General features: G+C 41.8%; 1 protein-coding gene across 7 annotated transcripts in view; it reads right to left on the bottom strand.

The window, feature by feature from the left end:
- FRY (FRY microtubule binding protein) overlaps positions 1–24,191 on the bottom strand; it is a 501,309-nt gene that overhangs the window by 67,149 nt on the left and 409,969 nt on the right. For 6 of the 7 annotated variants that reach the window (XM_033948457.1, XM_033948458.1, XM_033948459.1 and 3 more), the window contains 2 exons: positions 14,936–15,136; positions 5,801–5,962 (listed from right to left, as the gene is read on the bottom strand). In XM_033948457.1, the coding sequence (XP_033804348.1) occupies positions 5,801–5,962; positions 14,936–15,136 (363 nt within the window). The remainder of the gene's footprint in view (positions 1–5,800; positions 5,963–14,935; positions 15,137–24,191) is intronic. The other variant, XM_033948462.1, reaches the window with a different exon arrangement.

Below are 24,191 nucleotides of genomic sequence, written 5' to 3'. Positions count from 1 at the left end.
TTAACAACAGAAGGCATCCTTAAGAAGAAATGTTTTCAGGGTTGATTTTAAATTTTAGAGAGGGAGGCGTCTTCGCGGAGACGGGATGGCATTTTGTTCCATAACGTTGGAGTAGCGACACTGAAGATTGTGACGGGTTGAAGGATTTCTAATAAGTTTTGGTTACTGGGGTGCAAGAATCGAGATGGAGTATATGGTGTAAGATATCTGTTGATGAATCCCGGGGTTTGTGTCATTTTAGTTTTAAATGTTAGAAATAGAATTTTGTAAGTCAGGTGATATGATATGGGTAACTAGTGTGCCTTAATTAAGAGAGGGGTAACGTGATTGTTTTTTTTTTTTTTTGCTTTGAAGAGAAGTTTGACGACAGTGTTCTGGATTATTTGAAGTTTCTCCGAGTTCTTTTTGGGTAATGCCCCGAATATAGGGCATTGCATTCATCTAGTTGTGAAATGACTTGTAAAATGTTAAAAGAATATTTAGAGAGGGAGTTTTGAGAAGATTAGAGATAGAACGGATCATGCAAAGTCTATAGAAGCATTTTTGGACATAATTACAAGCCAAACAGCACTCCTTTAGCCAGACATTTTACTCCAGAAAAGAATTCTTAGAGAGCAAAGGAAAGAAAAGGTGTCAAGAGGAGATTAGATCAGGGCTTCTCAACTGAGTTCTTGGACCACATCAAGTACCATTGGCTTTTCAAGATATCCACAATGAATATGCATAAGATAGATTTTCATACACTTCCTCCTTGGTATGCAAATCTATCTCGTACATATTCACTGTGAATATCCTGATGAGACTTGGTGTGCCCTGAGGATTGGGTTGAGACGTCCTGGACAAGATGACTAGGAAAAGGAAGGTCTGATAAGTGCTGAAAAGACTGTTGGAGGAATATGATGGTTGAGAGAGATGATGGCTCAGAGCGGAAGGAGGAAGAGGTAGGGAAGAGATGCATTTGAGCTCATGATGTAGAATGCAGGAGAGATGCAGTGTAGAGAGATGATAATGATTTGCAAAGGAAAGCAAGGGTGAAAAAGATATTTTGGTAAAAGATTGAAATAGCTGAGAAAAAAAGAAGTGGGTTACATGAGACTGAGATGAAGTATGGTAAAGAAAATGTAGAAACTGTTAAGGTAAATTTGTACAAAACTGCTGCCTGTCCTTTGGATAAGCTGCATCTAGTCTTTCTACTTTTTGGGATCCTGCTGAGTACTTGTTGGAAACAGGATACTGGGCTTGATTGACCTTTGGCCTTGACCTTGTATGATAATTCTTGAGTTATTTCCAAAGACCAAAACAGAAAGCTACGAAGGCATGGACAGCAATGAGAAGAAAAAGGAGATAACGAGAGAGAGACTAAAAAAAGAAAAGGACTAAGTGCTGGATTCACGAACCTGATCCGGGCAGGTCCGATGAATTCCCTAAATTCAAATATTCAGATGGGGGCGATCGGAGGAACGCCCCCATCTGCCGGCACGGATCACAGGTCTGCGATACCAACGCATGCGCAGACCATCTGTAGATGGTCTGAGCATGCGTCTAGACCCAACTTTTTTTTTTTTTAACTTTCACATGCGCCGACTTTCCTGCTCTCCCCTTCCAAGCCCTGCTCTTGCTGCCTTCCTTGCAGTGCGAGCCTGAGGATTTAAAGCAGGGCTGCACTGCGGCATGCAGCTCTGCTTTAAACCGTGGGCTCGTACTGCAGGGAAGGCAGCAGAGCCAGGGGGAGCAGAGAGGACATGTCAGGCAGGCGTTCGGGGCAGGGGGAGGCATTCGGGGCAGGCAGATCAGGGCTACAGGAGATCAGGGCTGACAGGGCAGAGAGCAGGGCTTCAATAGAGCAGGAGAGTCGGAAAGACGTTTGACTGCTTCCTAGCAGTCGCTTCTTCAGTTGATCGGCCAGCCCAGTCGGATGTGAAATTTTGTGTTGTGAATCACATCCCTGCCTACTTTGCATGCGTTTCCTCTCATTTGCATGCACGGATTGGAAGTGGATCGCAGGAGAGGTAAGTGAAGCAGGCCGGAGGGAATTTTGGTCGTAATGGGGTTGCAAACCAATTGGTACACGATTGGTTTGCTTTGTGAATCTAGGCCTAAGACGCCGGGAAAAGATTCAGGTTCCAAGGTGAGGAGGAAACTGCCACAAAAAAACACCAAGGGCAGTTGATAAAAAACACAAGGAGAGAATTTAGCAGAGTAGTGAGAAGATGGTCATGGAAAGCAACAGCACAGTGGCAGCTAGAGGCTAAAAAAAACCCCCAGCAACCTGAAGACACAGAAGGTCATCTTAGAAGGCTAATGTGACACTTGCCTGTGTAAATAGCACATTTATAAGTGGAAATCACCCAAGCAGTGCAAGATTTTCAAAGGGGAGTATTCTGGGCGGTCCTGAAATCTACAAATGTATTCCATTTGTGCAAGAAAACCACACACATACTTACAAATCTAGACATTGGCATTTACACCTTCTTTGAAGCATGCATGACAAATAACTATTCATTTGGACTTGAGGTTTGTAGGAGTGAATGAGGGGACAATTGTGCGTAACTCTCTGGTACTGAAAACTATCTCTAAAATCCCAAACAATTAGAGCTTTCTAGCCTGACTCCTTAACTGGAACCCCCCTTGGCCATTCAGTCTTATAAAATCTGCCAAACACGTGCAAAATTGGCACTTAGCCGATCAAAACCTCAATGATGTTACTCTTTTTTCTGAATGTGGCTAATCCTGCTGTACATGCTTGTTATCTTGAGCGTATTTCTCACACACTTATAGGTATTTTATAAAAGGCTTCAGCGTTCAGAGACTCTATTGTAAAATATTCGGGAAATTGTGTACTTGGACATTCTTCTTACTACCTGGATGATCTATGCAAAATTGGCCACATGGGGGGGGGGGGAGGGGGTAAATCTTTTGAACCTTTTACCGTTTGTAAAGTCTGTTTTCTTACAAGCAGAAAATGACTTTTGTAAAATTATGCTAATAGACTGTACTAAATGGCACATAATCCAGTCTTATAAAAGGTACACACACCTTATAGAATTAAGCTAAGCACACGCGAGTATAACTTTTAGGTGCACCCATTTTAGGCCATGGAAAACCAGGCCTAAATATCTGTGCCTAACTTGTATGTGAATTGGGCATATTCTATAACAGTGCACATAAATTTTAGGAATGCCCACGCTCCTCCCCTGGCCAGGCCCTCTTTTCAGATTCACGCACTAGAACTAATGCGTACGTTATAGAATGCACCAAGTTATGCGCGTTAACTTCTAATTAGTGTAATTATGAAATGTTATTTGCCCATTAGGCTTGTTAAACAATTAAGCTGAGTGTGCACAACTTATGGCGCCATATGCAGAATTTGGGGGGCCTGTGCATGAAAGGGTCCAGTGAGTGTAGTTTGAGCATGGAGGTGAAATTTTGATTTACAAGTGCATTTTATACAATTGGTATTTATATGTGTAAAGTCCCTTTATAAAATATGCAACCAGAGCCATCTCCAATAGTGCACAAATGACTAAGTATAAATTTACACCTGCTCTGAATTTGTACATGTACTCTGCACACATACATGCCTACAAAGTATTTCAGTGTTTTACCCGGTGGTGTAGCCACAGGGGAGGGGGCATAGGGGGCCTGGCTCCCCCTTCCTTTGGGCTCAGGCCCTCTCTAATACTGAGGCAGCCAGAACATGCCTGGCAGGGGTGTTTGGCTATCCTCCTGGATTTGGATTCTTACCTGCCCCTCCTCCCTGGGCATCTAACTCCCTGTGTTTTACTGGGTCTTGTCAGCTATCCTTCCTAGGTTCACGGCAGCTTTTCTAGGGTTTTCTTTCTTTCCTGGGGGATGGAGAAAACTGCTGGACTTTTAGGGTTGGATTCTAGTAACGGCGCCCACATTGGCCGTCGCCTCCAAAAACGGTGCCAGCTGCGTGTCAATCATGCGTAGGCACAGTGAAGTGAATCGCGGGCTTATGTCTAACATAAGCGCTGGAAAATTTTTCTGGCCCACATTACCAGCACCTATATTTGATGAGAATCAGGTCTACAGAGGTGCCCAAGGTCATTTCCAGCGTAAACCACATCTACTTTGACCTTAGGTGTCGTTAGGCGCTTCTGTAGACACAATTATGGCATCCTTTTTTGTAGGTGCTTCTGGATGCCTATATTTTTTAAATTACTTTTTAACTGGTTTTACACAAAATGGTCAATTACTGCGCTGATTAACACCAATTAACTTAGGTGACGGTAGGGCGCCTACTGCTGTCTAATTTACGGCACCGTTTAGAGAATTTGGGCCTTACTGTCTGCTTACCTCATCTTTGATTTCAACAGGTTTTACACAATATCAACTTTATATTCTGTGTACAGTATAGGATCAGCTTTGACCTCAGTCCTGCAAATTCCTGAACTATGTAAATGGATGAATATCTGCATACTGTATATTGGATTTGCTGTCCTTTGCGACAGGCCATAAAACTAGATATCTGGGGCGACTCAGGAGGGATATACCTTCATCCTATGGAAACTTACTCCTCTGAATAATGTTTGGCATATCTTCTAATTTTGCAGAAGACATGCAAATCTGAGTTTGTTTTTCTATATGGAGAGTTGTGGCACTTGCAAACTATTTTTATTCCCAAACTTCACAGCTTAAAAGGTATTATTCTTCCATTTTCCTTTAATACCTGGAGGTATTAAACACGAAACATCCCACGATTAGTAAGCAAACTCATATACAGCACTCACTGATATGATGTGCTGCATGTCTCTTGGTTGTACAAAGGGTATATGGTTTTTTGTGAAGAATGCAACTATTATATCTACTTTCACTCGCCTGATCGCCAAAACCACCCACTTCAAGTTGGGAAAAGTAGATTTAAGATATCCATGTTCTTTTCTTTGTAATGGCCCTGTGCAGATATCCTAGCTTTCTGAATAAATGCTATACAACTCATATATCCCAATGCCAAATAATGTCAAAAGCACATTTCTTTATAGAACCCATGACCTCGGCAGTGACTTGTTCCACATGAAATATATCACTCCATGACTCACCGAGTTCATCATCGGTCTTTTCTCAATAATTGCATCTTATGTTATCAAGCGTTCAATCTTAGTAGCTTCTTTGCTTAAAATTTTAATCTATATTTTCTTATAAAAATAGCTTTACTTAGCTTAAAATTGTATAGTAACCATGGTCCAAGTAAAGCTGTTTTTCATAATAATATGTATATATTTAAATTTTAAGCAAAGAAGCTACAAAGATTGAACGCTTGATAACATAAGATGTAATTATTGAGAAAAGACCGATGATGAACTCAGTGAGTCATGGAGTGATATACTTCATGTGAAACAAGTCACTGCCGAGGTCTTGGGTTCTATTAAGAAACATGCTTTTGACGTTATTTGGCATTGGGATATATGAGTTGTATGCAATTTTTATCCCCACTAATGACCCCTTGTAATTGGATTTTTGGAATAAATGAGTCAAATGGAAATACAATAATTAAAGCTCTGCAGATATGTGAAATAAATGGAAAACATCACTTCAACAAAATTCTACTCATTTGAACAACAAAGTTGATCATATCTCAGAATGAAATCATAGATACCACCATTTAAAGTGATGCTTTCTAGAGCACGAACGGCAGAGACAGAGAGAAACTGTACATTGATTTCATTAGCGTCATGCATCCAACTCTAATGATAAAATTCAAGAAATAAAAGAACAATCTTTTCAAAATACTAAATTAGTAGAAACTATTAAGGGCTAGCTTCCCAAACTCTGTCACCTTAGAATCCTCAGAGAGCAGTTGATTAGACAGGTCAGGCAAGGACACCTCAAAGCTAGGAGCTCTTATGTTAAGGGAATGGGGATCAGCAGAGGTTGTGTCACAGGATGTAGAGGGCGAATCCATTTGATTTAATTCATCCGAGGGGGAGAGGGTCATGATCTGTCCAAAGTATGAAAAATAAAATCAAGTGATATGTCTGTTGACTATACAGCATAATTCACGTTTACAATAAGTATGCAGCCTAGACACAGCATTTTACAACATTGCTGTTCCTTTATACTTATACAGGAAGGAACCAATATTCAAAAGCCTTTATGTGGCCAGCATCAACTGTTAACCACACAGCACTAAAAATGCAGCATGGGCAATGGATGTATTTTGGTCATATAAATGGCTATATTGCCAAAATTAATCAGTTCAAAGTGGGGCAGGGTTAGTAGTGGGCCAAGGTGGGGCTCAGTTTACACTGAGTGGCAAATACACTGAGTGGCAAAATTCAAGTTGTATGAGGGAGTGTTGAAAAGTTCTAAGCCAAACCAACTTCTTAAATTCTGAGTGTTATTTTGCCACTGTAGCTGAAGAGAGTGTTATTTTATTTTGCACAGTGCCAATTTGCAGAATTGTAATGCTATATTTTAACATTGTTTCAGATCATTGATTGAACCATGTCAACAAAAAGGGTGGAATTTTCAAGTGTGGAACTCTGAGCCATCAAAGTTCCTATTCCTGCAGAAGGAAACTCCAAAATAAATCCATGGATGTATAATGCAAACACTGAGTGACAAATGCCCATCATACTCCACAGTGAAGAAGTGGTGTGCAAACTTTCAGTGTGGAGAATTCAAGACCAAAGATGCAGCAAGGTCTGGGAAGCCTCAAAACAGTGTCAACTCCTGAAATTGTTGACCATGTCCATGACCTGATTTTCGCAGATTGGCGAGTATCAGCTAAAACAATTGCTGAGATACTACAGATATCAGGGAATGTGTTGTGTGTATAATCTACGAGCAGCTGGGTATGCAGAAGCTATCAGCCAAGTGGGTGCCAAATGTTTGAATGCTGATCAGAAATGACATTGAGTGGCCACTTCCAAGTTGATTTTACAGAATTTTTAGCGCGCTGGTACCAACTTTTTGGCATTTCTTGTTACTGTTGATGAAACATAGTTACACCACTATGATCCTGAGACATAACAGTCCACGCAATGGCAGCACTCAGGTTGTCCAAGGCCAAGAAAATTCAAGACCCAAAAGTCAGAAGGAAAGGTCATCCACAATGTTTTGGGATCAGGAACGTGTAATGACAGTGACTATCTTCCAAGGGGCCAAACAGTTAATGCAGAATACTACTGTAACTTGCCGTGCCAGTTAAAGGAGGCATTGAAAGAGAAAAGGAGAGGGAAGCTATGGAAAGTTTTCTTTTTGCAAGACAATGCACCTGCTCACAAGGCTGGAAAAATGATGGATGTTTTGATACAGCTGGGGTTTCATTGCATAGACCATTCACCCCACTCACCAGATCTTGCTCCATCTGGGCAACAATTTTCGAGTGATTTGGAGATGATTGCAGCAGCAAAGTAGTATATGTATTTCAGTGACCAAAAAAAAATCAAAGCATTTTTTGGAAGGCTTCTAAAAACTTCAGACATAATGTGTCAAGTAAGTTGAACTTAAGGGTAAACGTAGAATAACTTGCAAGTTTCAAGGCTCCACATCATTCCCTTCTTGGTTGGGCTGAGAACTTTTCAGTACCCCCTCGTATAAAGTGTTCAAGAGTTGTATAAAGTTAGAATAGTAATTTCAGCATTCAAGCTTCACATAAATTTATATATGCAAATTATCCTACAACTTTATGCATTTCTTAGACTGTAGAATATTTAGTTCAAAATTTTTCTAATTTCTCTCACACAATCACAAAACCAAAGGCTTGTTATCATCATGTAATATAGCAAAATTAAAAACAACCTTCTATATAAGATGTGGCCTTTAAAAACTATGTATGATGGGGGTCAACATTCAGCATGTTAACCAGGTAGGAGTGGCTCCCACCTTGTTCACTCATGCCAACTGGATGGTGCCAGTGAATTTCTACTCAGATTGTCTTGGCATTATCTGGTTAATGTCAGGGCAGTCTGGGTGGAACTGGAAGTTATCAGATCCTTGGTGATTTCCAGTCCACTAACCCTCCCCTCCCCTAAATTCTGTGTATGGCACCTAAAGCAGCCAATGTGCATACACTGCTTAATTGGCTTAATTGGTACCAATAGAAAGAGATTAGGTTCTTACCTTGATAATATAAGGGCAAATCAAAAATTAAAGGCAATTGTTAAATTACACGATAACTGGAACAGAGCTAGCGAAATGCAACATATGCATGCGTACATTGCCTGTTGGATAGTTCATCCACGCACAGTGCAGTGCTTGGCCTTTAGTCATGTGGCAGCCACGAGGTCAGAAACACGGATGCTCCACTGCAAGATTGCACCATCGAAGAACGTGCACTAGTGCCCACCTTCAAGAAAATCATCTTAACCTCCTTTTGTATCCATCTTTCCCCTTTAGTGTGTCTTTTTGTCTGTCTCCCTCTTTATTTTATTATGTTATGGCCTTTGAAGCATTTGTACAAATATGTTTCATTTTATGTAAACCGCCTAGGTTGAACTTATTCTGGCGCATTTCCAAGTGCATGGGCAAAAAATGAAAATTACTGTGCATTGCTGCGAAATGAACTTAAAGCTGCAATTCACAGCAAAAGAAGAATGCTGTCCAAAACAGTCTTGTTGCACCATGACAATGCACGTCCTCATAGATCTGCAGCAACAGACGAGACAGTGCAACAGCTTGGGTTTGAAAGTCTTCTATATCCTCCTTATAGCCTGGATCTGGCACCTAGCGATTATCACATTTTCGGTTCATTGAAGGAAATGCTGCGAGATCGCAGATTCACCTCTGATAATGAAGTAAAGGAAGTGGAGTTCACCAGGCTTTGGGAGCAGCTGAAAAACTTCTCTGTAGGAATGCAGAAGCTAGTTGAACAATACAACAAATGTGTCGTCTTGTATGTGGATTATGTTGAAATTTTATATATTCAATTGTTCACAGTTACTTCTATTAAAGTCGTTAAATGTATTTTGCCTTTACTTTTTAATTTACCCTCGTATCTTTTCCAGTAAATAAGAATGGTATGCTGAACCTTAGGGTACTCTGTCCATTCTCACGAGCATACTGCAGAAAGATGTCAATTACAGCTTTCAAAACCTCCTCCTTCTTCTAGAAGTCTGCTGCCCCCCTTCAGTTCATTCCGAAGCATGTAAGAGCTCTATAATAAAAGACAGGAGAAGGGAGACGGGGAACTCCCTGAAACCAAGGTTCCCATTTGCTCATATAATGTTATAACAGTCAATAATGAAATTGCAATGTATAAATGAACAAACTTTACCATTAAAAAGTAACATCAAATAACAGCTTGAACATTAGTGAAGCTCAATTATCTCTTTAGATTCTATTTACAAGCTGATTCTGAACCCATAGTCCAACTGGCAGAGAAGTCTTAGCTATGGAGAGGACCATGAAGCATAAGACAGAAACAGGCGCATCAGAAATTATTGTGGGGGAGGGGGAGTCAGCATACCATTCCTATCTACTGGAAAATATATTATCAAAGTAAGAACCTAATCTCTTTTTCCAGTGTAATAGGAATGGTATGCTGAATCTTAGGGATATACCTAAGCAGTCCCTGAAGTTCTGGGTGGGAGAGATAAGCCTGCTTTAAGTACTGAGGATCCAAAAGCAGACTCCTCTTGCACTGCCACATCCATCCTACAGAGTTTAGTGAAAGTGTGTAGGGAAGACCATGTCACAGATCTCCATAACTGTTCCAGAGGCATCGCCCAAGAGGTGGCTACTCCTCTGGTCAAATGTGCTTTCAACCACACTAGACGTTGTTTGCTGCAGACAGTGTAAGTGAAGGAGATCAATGTCCGAATCAGCCAGAAAATGCAGGCCTTGGAGGCTGGTCTGCCTCAGGTTGACTCTCTGATTAGGACAAAGAAATGGTCCAATAGTCACTTCCAGGTAACGCAAGAGAACTTTGTGGACATCCAGAAGCTTGAAAGCTTCGTCTTTCTTCTTAGAACCCATAAGTTGAAAGGCTGGTAGCCTGACATTCTGGTTGATGTGAAATGCTGAACAACCTTGGCAACCTTGGAGGTTGAATCGCCCACCCATTGTCTGATCCACAGCCTGTGTCAGGCAGAGTTGGAGTATGTGGAGACTCGTGCTATGACTCTATATCATAAAGTGCGTCAGCCACATAGTCCACCTCTGCCAGCACAAACTGAGGTAATTGTCAGCCGCTGTCATGTCCAGGGTGTGCAGTCATGAATGGCAGGTGTGTGCTATGAAAGAACCAGCTGACACCACCTTAACTCTTAAAGCCAGTGCCTCAAACTGTCTCCTGAGGACCATAGCCACTCTGCGGTCCTGTGTATCCTTCAGCACGATTCCTCCCTCACTGGGTAAGGACTGGCATTTAGTCACCTGTGTCACCAAGGAGTCTACCTTTGGCATAGCAAACATTTGCTGGTAAGCTTGATCCAGAGGATACAGCCTATACCTGACTTTTGCCTCTTTGAGGGAGCCTTCCGGGACCTCCCAGGAGTTTCATGTCTGCGTGGCAAGGAAAGGACGTGGGCTGAAATCAGACCCCATTCAAAAGAGAATACAAAGATGACTGGGGCTGAGGCAGATCAATCTTGAGCTCATGAAGAGACTCAGTAATGTCTGTCAGGGCCGAAGACTTGAACAACCGCCGTATGGAGAGATCCTCTCCCGGGTCCGTGACCAGGATTCCATCCGGATCCTCAACATAGCAGGGTGAATCTTCCATCAGGGAGGCCTCGCTTTGAGACAGCAAGGGGAATCAAGACTGAATTTTCATCCTCTGAAAACCTATCCGACTGACAATCAGAGTCAGGAAGGAGCTCCGCTCCCATAGAAGAAGCGCTCAGATTCTTAAAGGCGTGCACTGAAGGCCACTCTTCAGCGAACCTAAATTGTGTATTTTGGCCATGTGCTTATGCCTGGCCAGAGCAGATTAATGAACACTGGGGTAAAGGCCTTAGTAGGCAACTTTCCTTCCCCTTTAGAAGGGAAGAGACATCTCTCTGGCTGTGGAACCTCTGTGCAAGTTTGGTGCACTGTGCTGCTGCTCCAGGGCTCCTCGGAAAGTTTTTGGTCCACTAACAGCCTCAAAAACCATGTGCCATGCATCAGAGGCTGCGTGGGAGCTAAACCTGAAGTTCCTGCCTCCCTGCTTTGCTTAGCACGGCATGTGGCGCAAGGGTGCTCTTCTGCTGCCCATCCTTCACAAGCATAAGCATAATAGGGGTATTAGAGTTGGAGGACTCATCCCTGGCACTTTGGAAGCAAAACAAGGTGTTTTGGAGAAGTTTGAGATCTTAGAAAAAAAAAAGGGAAAATCCAAGATGGCCAATGTTGGTAAATTTTAGAGCTGACAAAACAGCTTAAAAACACCTCAGGGCCAAATACCTAAAAAACCCCAGGATTTTAGAGGAGAAGGACCAAGGCCCTAGCTGTAGAAACAGTTAAATACAGCTTTTGAAGACCTCCCCCACCCCCAATATTTCCCACAGGCTGTCACAGATTTATTCACAGACCATATGCTGAAGAAGTGGTGCTGCTGCCTGCTTCAGCTCCTCTCAGGTATAGCTATTCTAGGAGAGGCCCCTCTGCTTCTGGCCATTCAGCCACTTTGCTGGGATCTTCGGGCTGCCAGTCGGAACTCCACAGACTGACCCTCAACCCCCCCTCAGACTTCTTATGAAAAAGGGGGGGGGGGGGAAGAGAGAGACAAAATGTAGCCAGCACTGTGAGCGCCCCGAAGGAATGCTATTAGTACCTAAGCAGCCTGTGCTCCAGCTCCTGACCAAGTCAAAGGGGGAGAAAACACCAGGGAAACGGACCCTGAGCTCCACTAATCTTCAGCAGGCTGTCTGAAACAAGTCCCTGCAGGATTCACCTGCCAGCTGCAGAGTAAAAATCTGCTCCTCTCCACGCAAGCAGAGTAGACCGCTATTAAAAGGGATCTTTGATTTCACGAAAAAGACTGCGACTACAGCAAAAACCCACAAAACTATGCAAAGTAAAAAAAAAAAAAAGAAATAAGCTGAGCAGATCAAAGGACACCTTTCATGTTCACCTGTAGAAAGAGAAACTGAAAGGGGGGGCAGGAGACTCCTGGGAGGAGTTTCAAAAGCTGTGATTGACATCTTTCTGCAGTATGCTTGCAAGAATGGACAGAGTACCCTAAGGTTTAGCTTGCCATTCCAATTGCACTGGTATTGTCAATTAACACCTCGTAATGATGCTAATTAGCACAACTTGAAAAGCACAATTCTATAAAAAATATAACCAGTTGCATTGTGCGAATTTGAAAATGATGGTGTAAAAAAAAAAAAGTGGTCCTAATTTCATCTAGGAGATAGTTTGATTATACAGGCCAACAACAACAACAAAAATGTTTTCTTGGTGCCTTGGGTTTTTGACCTATTCCTGGGGTTATATGGGACCCTGATTCAGAAAATTACATTAGATAGACTGCATCAGCTCTAGCTTCTTAGATATGGTTCTGGGATAGTAGAGCCAAACATGAACATTGGGCAAAGAAAGACTGTCCTCTGAGGGAATATATGGTGGTTGAAGGACAAAATGTAAACAATGAACCTTTGGTAGCACGAGATAGAATCATACTGCTACCACTACATATAAAGCTAGGCCTGATGAAACAATTTGTAAAGGCTTTGAATAAAGATGGTTCATGCATTGAATACATAGCACATATGTTACCTGGACTTACCATGGAAAAACTGAAGGCAAGAATTTTCGATGGTCCACAGATCAGACAACTTATAAATGACCCACATTTCATAGCATTAATGAATGAAATCGAATCATGTGCCTGGTCTTCATTTGTTCTTGTTGTGAAAAACTTTCTTGGCAACAAGAAGGCAGACAACTACATACAATCAGTAGAGGATATGCTCTTTCATTTCAACAGGCTTGGCTGTAACATGAGTGTTAAAAGTCCATTATCTGCACAGTCACTTAGGGCTCCTTTTACAAAGGTGCGTTAGGGCCTTAATGCATGGAATAGCGCGTGCCAAGATGCCGCGTGCGCTAGCCGCTACTGCCTCCTCTTGAGCAGGCGGTAGTTTTTTGGGGTAGCATGCACTAATCCGGTGCATGCGCTAAAAACACTAGCGCACCTTTGTAAAAGGAGCCCTTAGATCATTTCCAGAGAACCTTGGTGACTTAAGCAACGTGAAAGGTGAAAGATTTCACCAAGACATAAAAACAATGGAAGCCAGATACCAAGGAAGATGGGATGCACATGATGGCAGACTATTGTTGGAATCTTATGTAGGATTGTCCTGGCAGATCCCACTCTCGGGAAGTCTTACAAAAGGAATTTCTTGTGTGTCAAATGTCTGGAAAGTTTGTATCATAAACTTGTGCTTTTGGTATGAAATAAGTAGATTTTCATATTGTACACTTTTCTTTTAATTTTTAATGTTTCCTTCATTCTTAAAAGATATTAATTTAAGCACTAGATTAAAATATCCTGATCTTTTAATGGGTGAGCAGAGTGAAAAGTGGTATATGGCACAAGTCCTGTATCTCAAAAACTAGAGCTGATAGAACACTGGTGCCATTTTTTGGAATCAGCAGGTCAAATAGACCCAGAAACAGGTCTATCGTTTGAGGCACCAAAATGAGTGTTGGCCACTGTTATCGCACAAAAAAAAAAGAAAAGAAAAAAAAAAAAGACAGACCTATGTTCCACACTATGGCTGGAAAACCCCAAAAAGGAACAGGAGGTGGAACAATAGTTTCTGGATAACATAATGGAAGTTTATTAGAAATTATATAAATACTAAAAATATAAAAATGTAAAACCAATGCACGTTTAATTTGTTCATATAAATACATAAACACCCGCTCTCTAACTGAATAGCTTAATGGTATGAAAAGTGCTCAGAACCAATCAAATGGTAATAGAAGATCACACCGAGGTGTTGCCCCGGAGAAAAAGACCTTCAATGTTCAATCATCGCACTTTAAATATTATGTTGATTATGATTCCAACTGTTCAAAAATACTAAACAAATCAAAAAGTTTTTTATGTACTCATCTTAGGTGTCTAATTCTTCCAGGTCACTGATCATCATTTTATGCTAGTTTCAAATTGCCTTTACTTCATCTTTCGCGCATCATTTCTCACTTTTCATTTTCTTAGATCCAATGTATTTCACCATTTTTAATTCTCTCAGACTTAGGGTTCCTTTTACTAAGGTGCGCTAGCATTTTTAGCGCACACAGGATATTACCGCGCGCTACGCTTCTAGAACTAACACCAACTCAATGCTGGCATTAAGGTCTAGCACGCGCTATTCCGTGTGTTAAAAGCCCTAACGCGGCTTAGTAAAAGAAACCCTTAATGTATTTCATTAAGTGTCTTATCAATTTGCTTTTTGAGGACCCCTGATGAAGGCATAGTCCAGCTGAAACACGGACATACTAAGTTCCAACACCTATCTGGCATTTAGAAAATTGTTAAAAACATACTTGTTTGGTAATTTTTTTAATTAATGGATTGTAATTCACTGAGAATGCCCAGTATCTTTATTCTGTAAACTGCACAAAACTGAGAGGTAGCTGTGGTATACAAGCATATTCTTATGCTATGTTATGTTCACCCGATTGCAGGTGTAACCCCAAATTGACCTATTGTATATTGCTTTATTTATCTACATCCCTCATCCCACATGCAACAAGAAACAGAATGCACACAGCTAGATTCAATAAGACAACATAATGCACATTTCTTTGATTTTTCTCTTGTCTATTTAGAATATAACCATACTTGAACAGGAAACACACAAACACATTCTGCAAGTCCATGTCTTAAAATCTAGTGCACCTGCACAACAGGTGCATAAACACAGAGAAAGAGAGGGAAAGAGAGACTTTGGGGGGAGGGGCAGAGAGGGCTGGACAAATGTAGATATAAAATCAAGACACTTCTTAAGTGACTGTAAAATAAAGGACCTACTAGATCGGAGTGCTCCAAAATCTGGCTGGTTGTAAGGTCCTCTTCCTCTGATGACTCATCCGAGTCCTCTTGATTCATTTTACTCAGGCTGGTTGTACTTCCCGAAAGCTGACTCTGCTCCAGCAGCTGAAGATCGCACTTATCTAGGCTGTCAAGAGAACGCCTGCGAACTCCCCAGTTGAAGTTGTCTATGCTCTCCCCCTGAAATCACACGCATCAGAAATTCACTTTTTATCATGCAGCTGGTTGCATGCAGCTTCAAATTCTGCATACGGTTATCACATTTCTGACTGGTGAGTGATACAGACATGACTATGTAATGTGGGCGTGGCATTTTGTTTGCTTTAAATGTAATGAATGGCATAGGAATGCCAAAGCCTGCACAGCCTGAGAGCTCTGCATGCCATCTCTTGCAAGCCACGAAGTACTTAACAAGAGTAATTTTAGAGCCATTTTCACATGTATGTGGCAGCATATATGTGTAAATTGACTTATAATTTGAGCCAGATGTGGGACGTATGCATGATGACATATACACATGTACTTTCACTGTAGGTATTGCTGGGGGGTGTGATCTGGGCAGAGTTGCAAAGTCAGTATGCAGATGATAAAATACTGTATTGTGTTATGCACATAGATCGATCAACATATATTTATGCCTGCTCTTGAGCAGGCACAAGTGTCTACACTTAAAATGCAGACACAATCCAAGATGGCCGCTGCTGGTGAATTTTAGAGCTGACAAAACCATGAAGCATAAGACAGCATTTACACTAATATTTTATAAAGACAAATAAGACTTCTTCCATCCCACTTATCCCAGGTGCCTGGTTATAAAATTACTCTGAAAAGGCCTTGCAATGCAGAGCAGGACACAAATTTTGATTATCTGTATCTACCAAACTAGATGCAATTAGTTTCATATTCAAAGATCATGCAAAACTGATGCTAATGCGCTACCTAAATTTTAGAGTCTAGTAGAAATACATCCTGGTACCTAAATTTAGGCAGTCAATGAGGGCTGATGTCCAGTGGGACTTAATTGGGTAGAAAAATCTGATGACTGGATCATAACTGAATTTTCAATGGCATTTACCCAGATAGCACTGCTGAAAATCTGGGATGTGCTGAAGGTAGTCTGGGAGACACCTAGTTAGCATCAATATTCAGTTCACTAACCGGATAACTGTTTAGATAAGGTTAGGACAGCAAAATGACTGTCCTAACTTATAGCCAGTCAGCTATCCAGGTCTGAATTTTGCCAGTACACTGATAGATATGTCCAAGTCATACCTGGTTATTCAGCGTTGGCCAAAATCTAGTTACAGACGCTAATTATCTAGGTATAGGTTGAATATTAATCCACAAATCTTTTAAATATCAGCCTAAATGTCTAACAAAAGATTTATACAATGACCATCTAGTGCAGAACTTCTCAAGTCAATCTTGGGGTACCTCCTAGCCTGTCTGGTTTTCAAGATGCTCACTATATAAAGCATATGCATAAGATAGATTTGCATACATTGGCTCCACTGTATGTAAATCTTCCTCATATATAATTGTGGATAGCCTAAAAACGATCAGCTTGAGAAGCACTGATCTACTGAAAACATCTTATTTCTTGAAGTTTCTACTTCATATTTATCACAATGTGCTTCTCTTCAAAAATGCCGGAATACACACATGTGAATAGAGGCACCTGCCTTATGCCTATTTTATTAAAAGCTTCATCTTTAGTTCTTTCAATTTGTGTGTGTCAAAATTTAATATCATGCAGAACATGTATGTAATGAAAATCAAATATTAATAGCAACATGACGGCAGATAAAGGCCAAACGGCCCATCTAGTGTGCCAAACTTAAGGGCAAATTCTATAAGAAGCGCCCAAAAGTTAGCCGCCAATGTAGGCACTGTTCAGTGTGAGCGGCACCTATTTTGGAGGCGCTCATTAAATAGGCCAGCTCTAGGCACAACTAAAAGTTAGGCGCCCATGCGAGTGCTTAAGCATGCTTAAGAGCAGTGATTCTGTAAGAAGGTGCCTAACACGTAGCCACACCCATGCCCAACATGCATAGCGCCTATTTTTTTGAAGGCCGCCTAAATTTTTAGCGGCGCCTTGTTACAGAATTGTGCTCTTGATAGGCACCTATGTTTTAATCAGTGCTGATTAAGAAGCTTAATTGAACTTGTTATTCAATTTGGATAGGCGCCTATCTAGTTGGGCGCCTCCAAAGTAGGTGCCTAACTTTAGGCGCTGGTTACAGAATTTAGGCCTTAATCTCTCTCTGAAATTACAAAGGTGTAAATGTAAAAACAAACAAACAAAAAAAATGCTTATCTTAAATCCGTGTTCTGTAGGATATGATGTTTTATAAAGGTAACATACAGGGTGAAGCAAAAAAAAAAAAAAAAGTAACCCCCTAGATTTTAAAATCTATTTTCTCAGCAACTGCTTTGAATTTCAATGAGAAATTTTACGTACTTCTTTAGTCATCCTACTTATGTATTATTAATAAACCACATTTACTTATGTTACTGATATTTTGGCATTACCACTTAGTGATGTTTACGTCTTAAAAATGTTTGAGCCCTAACACAGTAAAATAACGTCACTCAAATGATACAGTGTCAGAATTTCGCAGTCACAGTGAATGCTCAAAGTGTCCACCCATAACTTTAATTGAAATAGGGAGAGCCTCAGTATGATGGAAAGGATTGAAGAGAGGAGGGGAGAGAGGTATGTGGTCCCTGTGGCAGGCTATCCCAGATCATTTGCAGTGCTTCCTTGAGCTTGGCTATTGTTGGCGGCTTTGGGTGGCGCTTGTGGCGGGCCTCCAACATTGCTCCCTGGACTAAAGTCTATGTCAGTGTCCCGCAAACTTTGTCGAGCCGCGGCTTGAGGCATCCGGAACTGCCCGATGTCGATGCGATGCGTGGACGTCAATGCATGCGCGAAGGTTCTCCAGACGGGTCCTAAACCACCAGTGGGGGATGCCAGCAGGGAAGACGTGCAGAGAGGCACTGGTGCTGGCTGACTGCCTACAGGACATGCCTCTTGCCACGAGAGGCACATCTTGTAGACAATCAGATTGCGCCTCTCCTCCTCCCCAGCGTCTTGCGGCATACCTCAAATCTCAGGAGGCACACAGTTTGCGATACACCGGTATATGTCATAGTTACATTATTAACAATAAGCTGGTACACAGTATTTTTTTCTTTTTCAAACAATGGCAGTTTTACAGCGCAAACATTTTGAAAATCACCGAGAAGTCATGCTAAAATGCCTGTAACTTTACCCTATTTTAAGATAATTTCATTCCACTCAGCACAAAAAACGTATAAAGTAACAACAAATAAAACAGTAAAAATTTCATGTTGAAATTCCAAGCAAAAAAACTCTAAGGGGTTACTTTTTTTTGTCTCACTCTGTCAATGTCTATGTGCTCTTATGCTGTATGTGAATTTAATAAAATACATCACAACTCCGCCCCAGATCCACCTAGTCTACAGTCCTAGGAATGACTACATGTGGTGTGCATATAAAGTACATGTGATCTGGCCACACAATTTTATGAGATACCTTTTCTGCATTTGAAACAAGCTTTACATGCAGAAAAAGCTCTATAGAAACTGCTTCCATAATGGGGTGAACAGAGCACCTCACTACCAATGTACTCGCATGCTTCTCAGCCTGCGTGAACCCCAGTACTCGCATACACTGACTGAAGATCGACTTGTTGGGTGGCTACAAACATGTGTACAGTGTTGTATACTGGAGAAAAGGATATGCAATAGCAGTGTGTCTAATATGTGTGTACCTCTTTGAAACATGTCCTCCAAACCTTTCTTTTTATGCAGCTAAAAGCATGCATGTTATAAAGGTATTCACATACTTTGTGGCTAAAAGTCCACTGAGCTACATATATCCGATTCATCTCTGATTGATAGGCCACATTTTGGAATGGCAGCTGCCAGGGGCAGGAACAAGTAGGCTTTGCTCCCGTCCCTATCACCCTGCTGAACCACCAGAGATTCGAGTTATGCATTTCAACAGTTTTCACCCGTTTAAGCTCCGTTTCAACTTACCTATTGGGCAGTTTTTACGGATACGCAGGGTTTGTTCCACTATGGACGAGTACAAAGCACAAGCTAGGAAACTGATGGGCCGCCTCCGTAATAGGGGTTATCCAGAAAGATCTATCAAGCAGGCCTTTCATAGGGGCAAGTATGCACAGAGAGAGCTACTTTTGCAGGAACCCTCTAACATTCAAGGGAAGGATGACCAGCTCACTTGTGTTCTTCCTTTTTCGAGAGCAACCAAAGCAGTGGTAGATATGTTCAGGAAATACTGGTTTATTGTACAACCGCACAAACCCTTAGAATCTTTTCCTAGGATTGCGTATACCCGGGGGAGCACATTAGTCAACGATGTAATTTCCAAAAGTTCGGGACCCGTCCTGAGTTGGTGGAGGGGGGACACCACGGTATATGTGGTAGATGCCAGTGGTGCCCCTCCGCCATCCAGGGGGTTTCCTGGCAGGTCCCTGGGAGGCCAGTTACTTTAAAATCTGAACATGTCACGGATTGCAACACCCAGGGTGTAATTTACACCATAGTTTGCCCTTGCGACCTCATATATGTGGGACGTACAAGCAGGAAAATAAAAACACGATTGACAAAACACAAATCCTGTATTTCAAATGAGATCATGCATGCTCCTCTGGTTGAGGCTTAGACACACTACCACTGATCTGAGATGGCGTGTCATTAAAAAAGTGACAGGTTGGGATGGAGGGGGCGATCTGGTTAAGCTTAATGAGAGCGAACAAAGATTCATTTTCTCGCTTGACACTGTTGAGCCTCGCGGGCTGAACAGCGAAATGGAGTGGGGATCGTTGAGGTAATTTTAGTTGGGACCAATGAGCTGCAGGGGGCGGACATATTGTGGTTAGAGAGGGAGGATTTAAACTTCAAGCAAAGGACGCCGCCGCCATCTTTTCTCACAAGTAAATAGGAGTCGGATGACAGCGGCAGCCTTGGTGAGCACACTATTTAATATTCAAGACTAATTTCCAACTAAATTTGGATAGGAGAGGGGCAGGACACAATTGTATGTGACAGTTTCTGCTCTATATTTTACAGGGATAAAACACTCGGTTGTGTGAAACATGTCGGGTCTGACTCCCCAGGTTTTGACTGAGATAAGTACCATTTACTTTTTAAAGCATATATTACGACACTGAAGAAGAAAACTGTTTTTGAAATATATATAGGGCAGCTACAGAGGGGGCCAAAGTGGCACCCATCGCCACCCCCTGTATTTGTTGGAAAAACTGGTGATGATATTGGAAATAATTGTTTTTAATAACCCAAAAGGCTAGCTGCATTGAGAATTCAGTGGAAATGTGGTGGATGTCTCTTTTCTGGAGCGACTCTCTTATAACTTCAAGTGCCTCATCTTGGGGAATCTGAGTGTACATAATGTTGCATGTCTAGCCTTTGGGAGGTATCATAGGAACGAATCTCAAGTTGAGCCATGCATGTTAGCTTTTAATGCAGCTTAGTAAAAGGACCTCTTAGTTAAGTGATCTACCTTTACAAGAACCGGTTCTCCAGCAGACAAATACAGTACATAAGGGTATAAAATATATGATTTCTAACTTAACAGCAATATAAATTGAATTCCTAACATAGTAACATAGTAGATGACGGCAGATAAAGACCCGAATGGTCCATCCAGTCTGCCCAACCTGATTCAATTTAAATTTTTTCTTCTTAGCTATTTCTGGGCAAGAATCCAAAGCTCTACCCAGTACTGTGCTTGGGTTACTACTGCCAAAATCTCCGTTAAAACCTACTCCAGCCCATCTACACCCTCCTAGCCATTGAAGCCCTCCCCAGTCCATTCCTAGTTTTCTTTCTTCTTTCTATTGCTCTTTAGTTTCATCTCAGATTTTAATTTCTTAGGGCTGAATCTGGCCGACATTGAGATCTTGGGAGACAGTCGGCTATCTCCAATGGTCGGCAGTGAAAACAGAAATTCAATGCCAAGTGTTGCATCTGGAAACTGGCATTGAATTTCCAGGGTTTTTTTTGGCTGGCTGAGATATAGCCAGATAAGCCTATATTCATCAGCTACCCAGCTAAGTCCTACTGGCCAAAAATAGACCTTCTTTTCAGACGGGTCTATCTGGCTACTGAATTTAGCCAACCAGTCATTAAATATTGGTAGTGACCAGCTATGTCACGACATAGCCGGTCATCAGCCAATCTGCCAAATAGGATATTCAGCAGGAGATGGCCAGCCATCTCCTATTGAATATTGGCAGAAAGCCAGCTTTGTGCTCTTTAGCCAACTAGGAGCTGTTCCCGGCAGGCTAAATAGTGCTGAATATCAGCCCTGTACAAGTTTTGGGGTTATGCCACATGAATAATTTGCTTCCCTAAAGCTACTAAATTTACTTACATCGGAGCACTGCCTGCATGGGGCTCTCATAATGATGCATTACAGTGAAAGTCACTAAGCAGGACGAGGAGGAACATTTTAAGAAACATTTATCAGTCCTGCAAGTCAGCCTCTAAGTTACTATTCAAAGAAGAGCTTTTCCATAAACTCCCCTTATCCCCATAGCCTCACATTATTCTGAAAAAATTTATCTTCTCTTATAAACTCTGGACTGGTATTACCTAGATAGGCAAGTAAAAAAAAAAAAAAAAAAATTTACGTCTGATATTTGCCTTGCCCTTTTTTTCAAGGGAATTAACGGACTCTTTTACAAAGCCCTTTAAATCTCTATGGGCTTCAGGGCCTTTAGCGCAGCGCAGCCGCCAGCGCGGCTTTGTAAAACAGGCCGTAAATTTTGACTATTTAAGAAAGACGCACAGTCACTAGCTCAACTGGATGCACTGACAAATTGGCACTATGGCTCAATTTTTGAGCCTGTTCTATTTCAACCTCTTTGGGAGGATAAAAATCCAAAACGCTGTTCTCTGAAACAGGGTCATCTTTAGGCCCATGCAAAGATCAAGGCTAATTTATCACAGCTGCAAATTCTTTCTGCATCGCTGAAATTCAACTTTTGTTCATTAAAGAATCACTATCTTGCCCAAGTATGGAAGCAACCTAGCTGAGCTGGGTTTTTTGTTTTTTTTAAAAAAAAATCTTTTACCACCACCTCTCCAGGTATAAGGCACTAAAATAAAGTCCAACATATTCTTAACAGGAAAAGACAACTCCCCTCCCCCCCCCCCAATATTCTCATTCTTTCCTCTAATGCATGACATAAATCACCCTCAGGAGTATCACAAAAATTAAATATTTGTTCACGGGCTTCAGCAGTGTCACTTGGAGCTCAAATACTTTCATAGCTACTAAGCTTTACACACCTACTTCATCATTAGTCCTTTCTAAAGTAAACTACTAGATTAAACGTTCATTTTTTTGTTTTTCATATGCATTTCTGATTTTTCATATATAATCTCTATGTTTAAATATCTCAAGTTTTGAGTTGTCCATAAGGCCCCTTGAGATAAGTACAGTGGAACCTTGGTTTATGAGCATAACTCGTTCCAAAAGCATGCTGGTAAACCAAATTATTCGTATATCAAAGCAAGTTTCCCCACAGGAAGGAAGAGAAACTCGCTTGATTGGTTCTACCTCCACCCCCCCTCCTCGCGGCCACCAGCGCTGCTCCACCCCACCCCACCCCACCCCACAACATCCTCAAAAGATCCCCCCACCCCCGAGGCCACTGGTGCGCTTCCACATCCCCCCCCAATGAACCGGCATCGACTCCCCCCCTGCGAACTGGCTTCGCCCCTCCCTCATGAACGCCCACCCTCCCCAAACTGAAGCCTTACCTCTATCTGGCACCGTCACGCAGCACCAACCCACAGGAGGTGCCGGTGCCCGAAGATCGTGCTGCTTGCCAGACTGGGCCTTGAGCATCTGCACATGCTCAAGGCCTTCTGGCTCCCGCCTCTCTCCGAGATTCTCAGAGAGAACGAGAGCCAGAAGGCCTTGAGCATGCACAGATGCTCAAGGCCCAGTCTGGCAAGCAGCATGATCTTCAGGCACCGGCACTTCCTGTGGGTTGGTGCTGTGTGCCGGTGCCAGATGGGGGTAAGGCTTCAGTTTGGACGGGCGGGCATTCGCGAGGGGGGGGGCGATGCCGGTCAGCAGGGGGGGGCGGCGTTCGCAGGCGATGCCGGTTCGCGGGCGGTGTCTCACAAATCGAGTCAATGCTTGTTTTGCAAGTCATGATTTGCGAAAATGTTTTGCTCGTCTTGCAAAACACTCGCAAACCGAAGTTTGGCTGTAATTTCAATGAGAGACTATATATGAAAAACAAAAAATGAAAATTTAATCCAGTAGTTTACCTTAGAAAGGGCTAATGAAGTAGGTGTGTAAAGCTTAGTAGCTATGAAAGTATTTGAGCTAAGAAACACCGCTGAAGCCCTGGAAGAAATATTTAATTTTTGTAATACTCATGAGGGGTGATTCATGTGTTGTATAAACCTTACCTTAGGAGGATAAAAACAACATACTATTTAAATATAGATCAAATTATTCTAAAGCATGGCATCGAGACAATCAGAAGCCATGATAGGGTGTACTTAGCTTTCCATGAGCCTCCGTAGATGCTAGAGCGCATTCTGGGATCAGGCATGAACGAACGTGTCACGTGATAAACTCCAAATTATGGGATAAATGAATTTCATTAAAAAGGCAATTTCTACTTTTGCAGATGCCTAGTACTGTATTCTCCATTGGAGTAACCACGTTAAAGGGCCTTCTCAAACTATGGGCCATATTCTATATATGGCGCCTAAAAAATTGAGATCGACTAGAATGGCGCTTAGGGTGATTCTACAGATGCACGTAACTTTTATAGAATCGCGCTTAACACCTGTGTGCAACGCATAACTTAGGAGCACCCATTTAGCCCAGCTAAAACCAGGCCTAAATGCCTGCATCTAAGCTGTGTGCACATCGGGTTATTCTATAACAATGTGCATAACTTTTAGGAACACTCCTGGCCATGCTCCCTTTTCAAATCTGTGCACTGCAACTGAGGTATACCATTTAAAGAACTGTGCTAAGTTGTATATATAACTATTAATTAGTCCCAATTTGCGTCAAATTATCTGTACCTATTAGACCAATTAATCAATTAAGTTGCACATGTACATTGGCTGCATGCACCAATGTATGTGTTCAATTTTAGAGGCACCATATACAGAATTTGGGGGGATT

This window comes from Geotrypetes seraphini, chromosome 6 (genome assembly GCF_902459505.1).
Source record: "Geotrypetes seraphini chromosome 6, aGeoSer1.1, whole genome shotgun sequence".
Taxonomy (NCBI): domain Eukaryota; kingdom Metazoa; phylum Chordata; class Amphibia; order Gymnophiona; family Dermophiidae; genus Geotrypetes; species Geotrypetes seraphini.
Note: the sequence above shows the minus strand (reverse complement) of the source record. Positions and strands in the feature narration are given on the sequence as shown.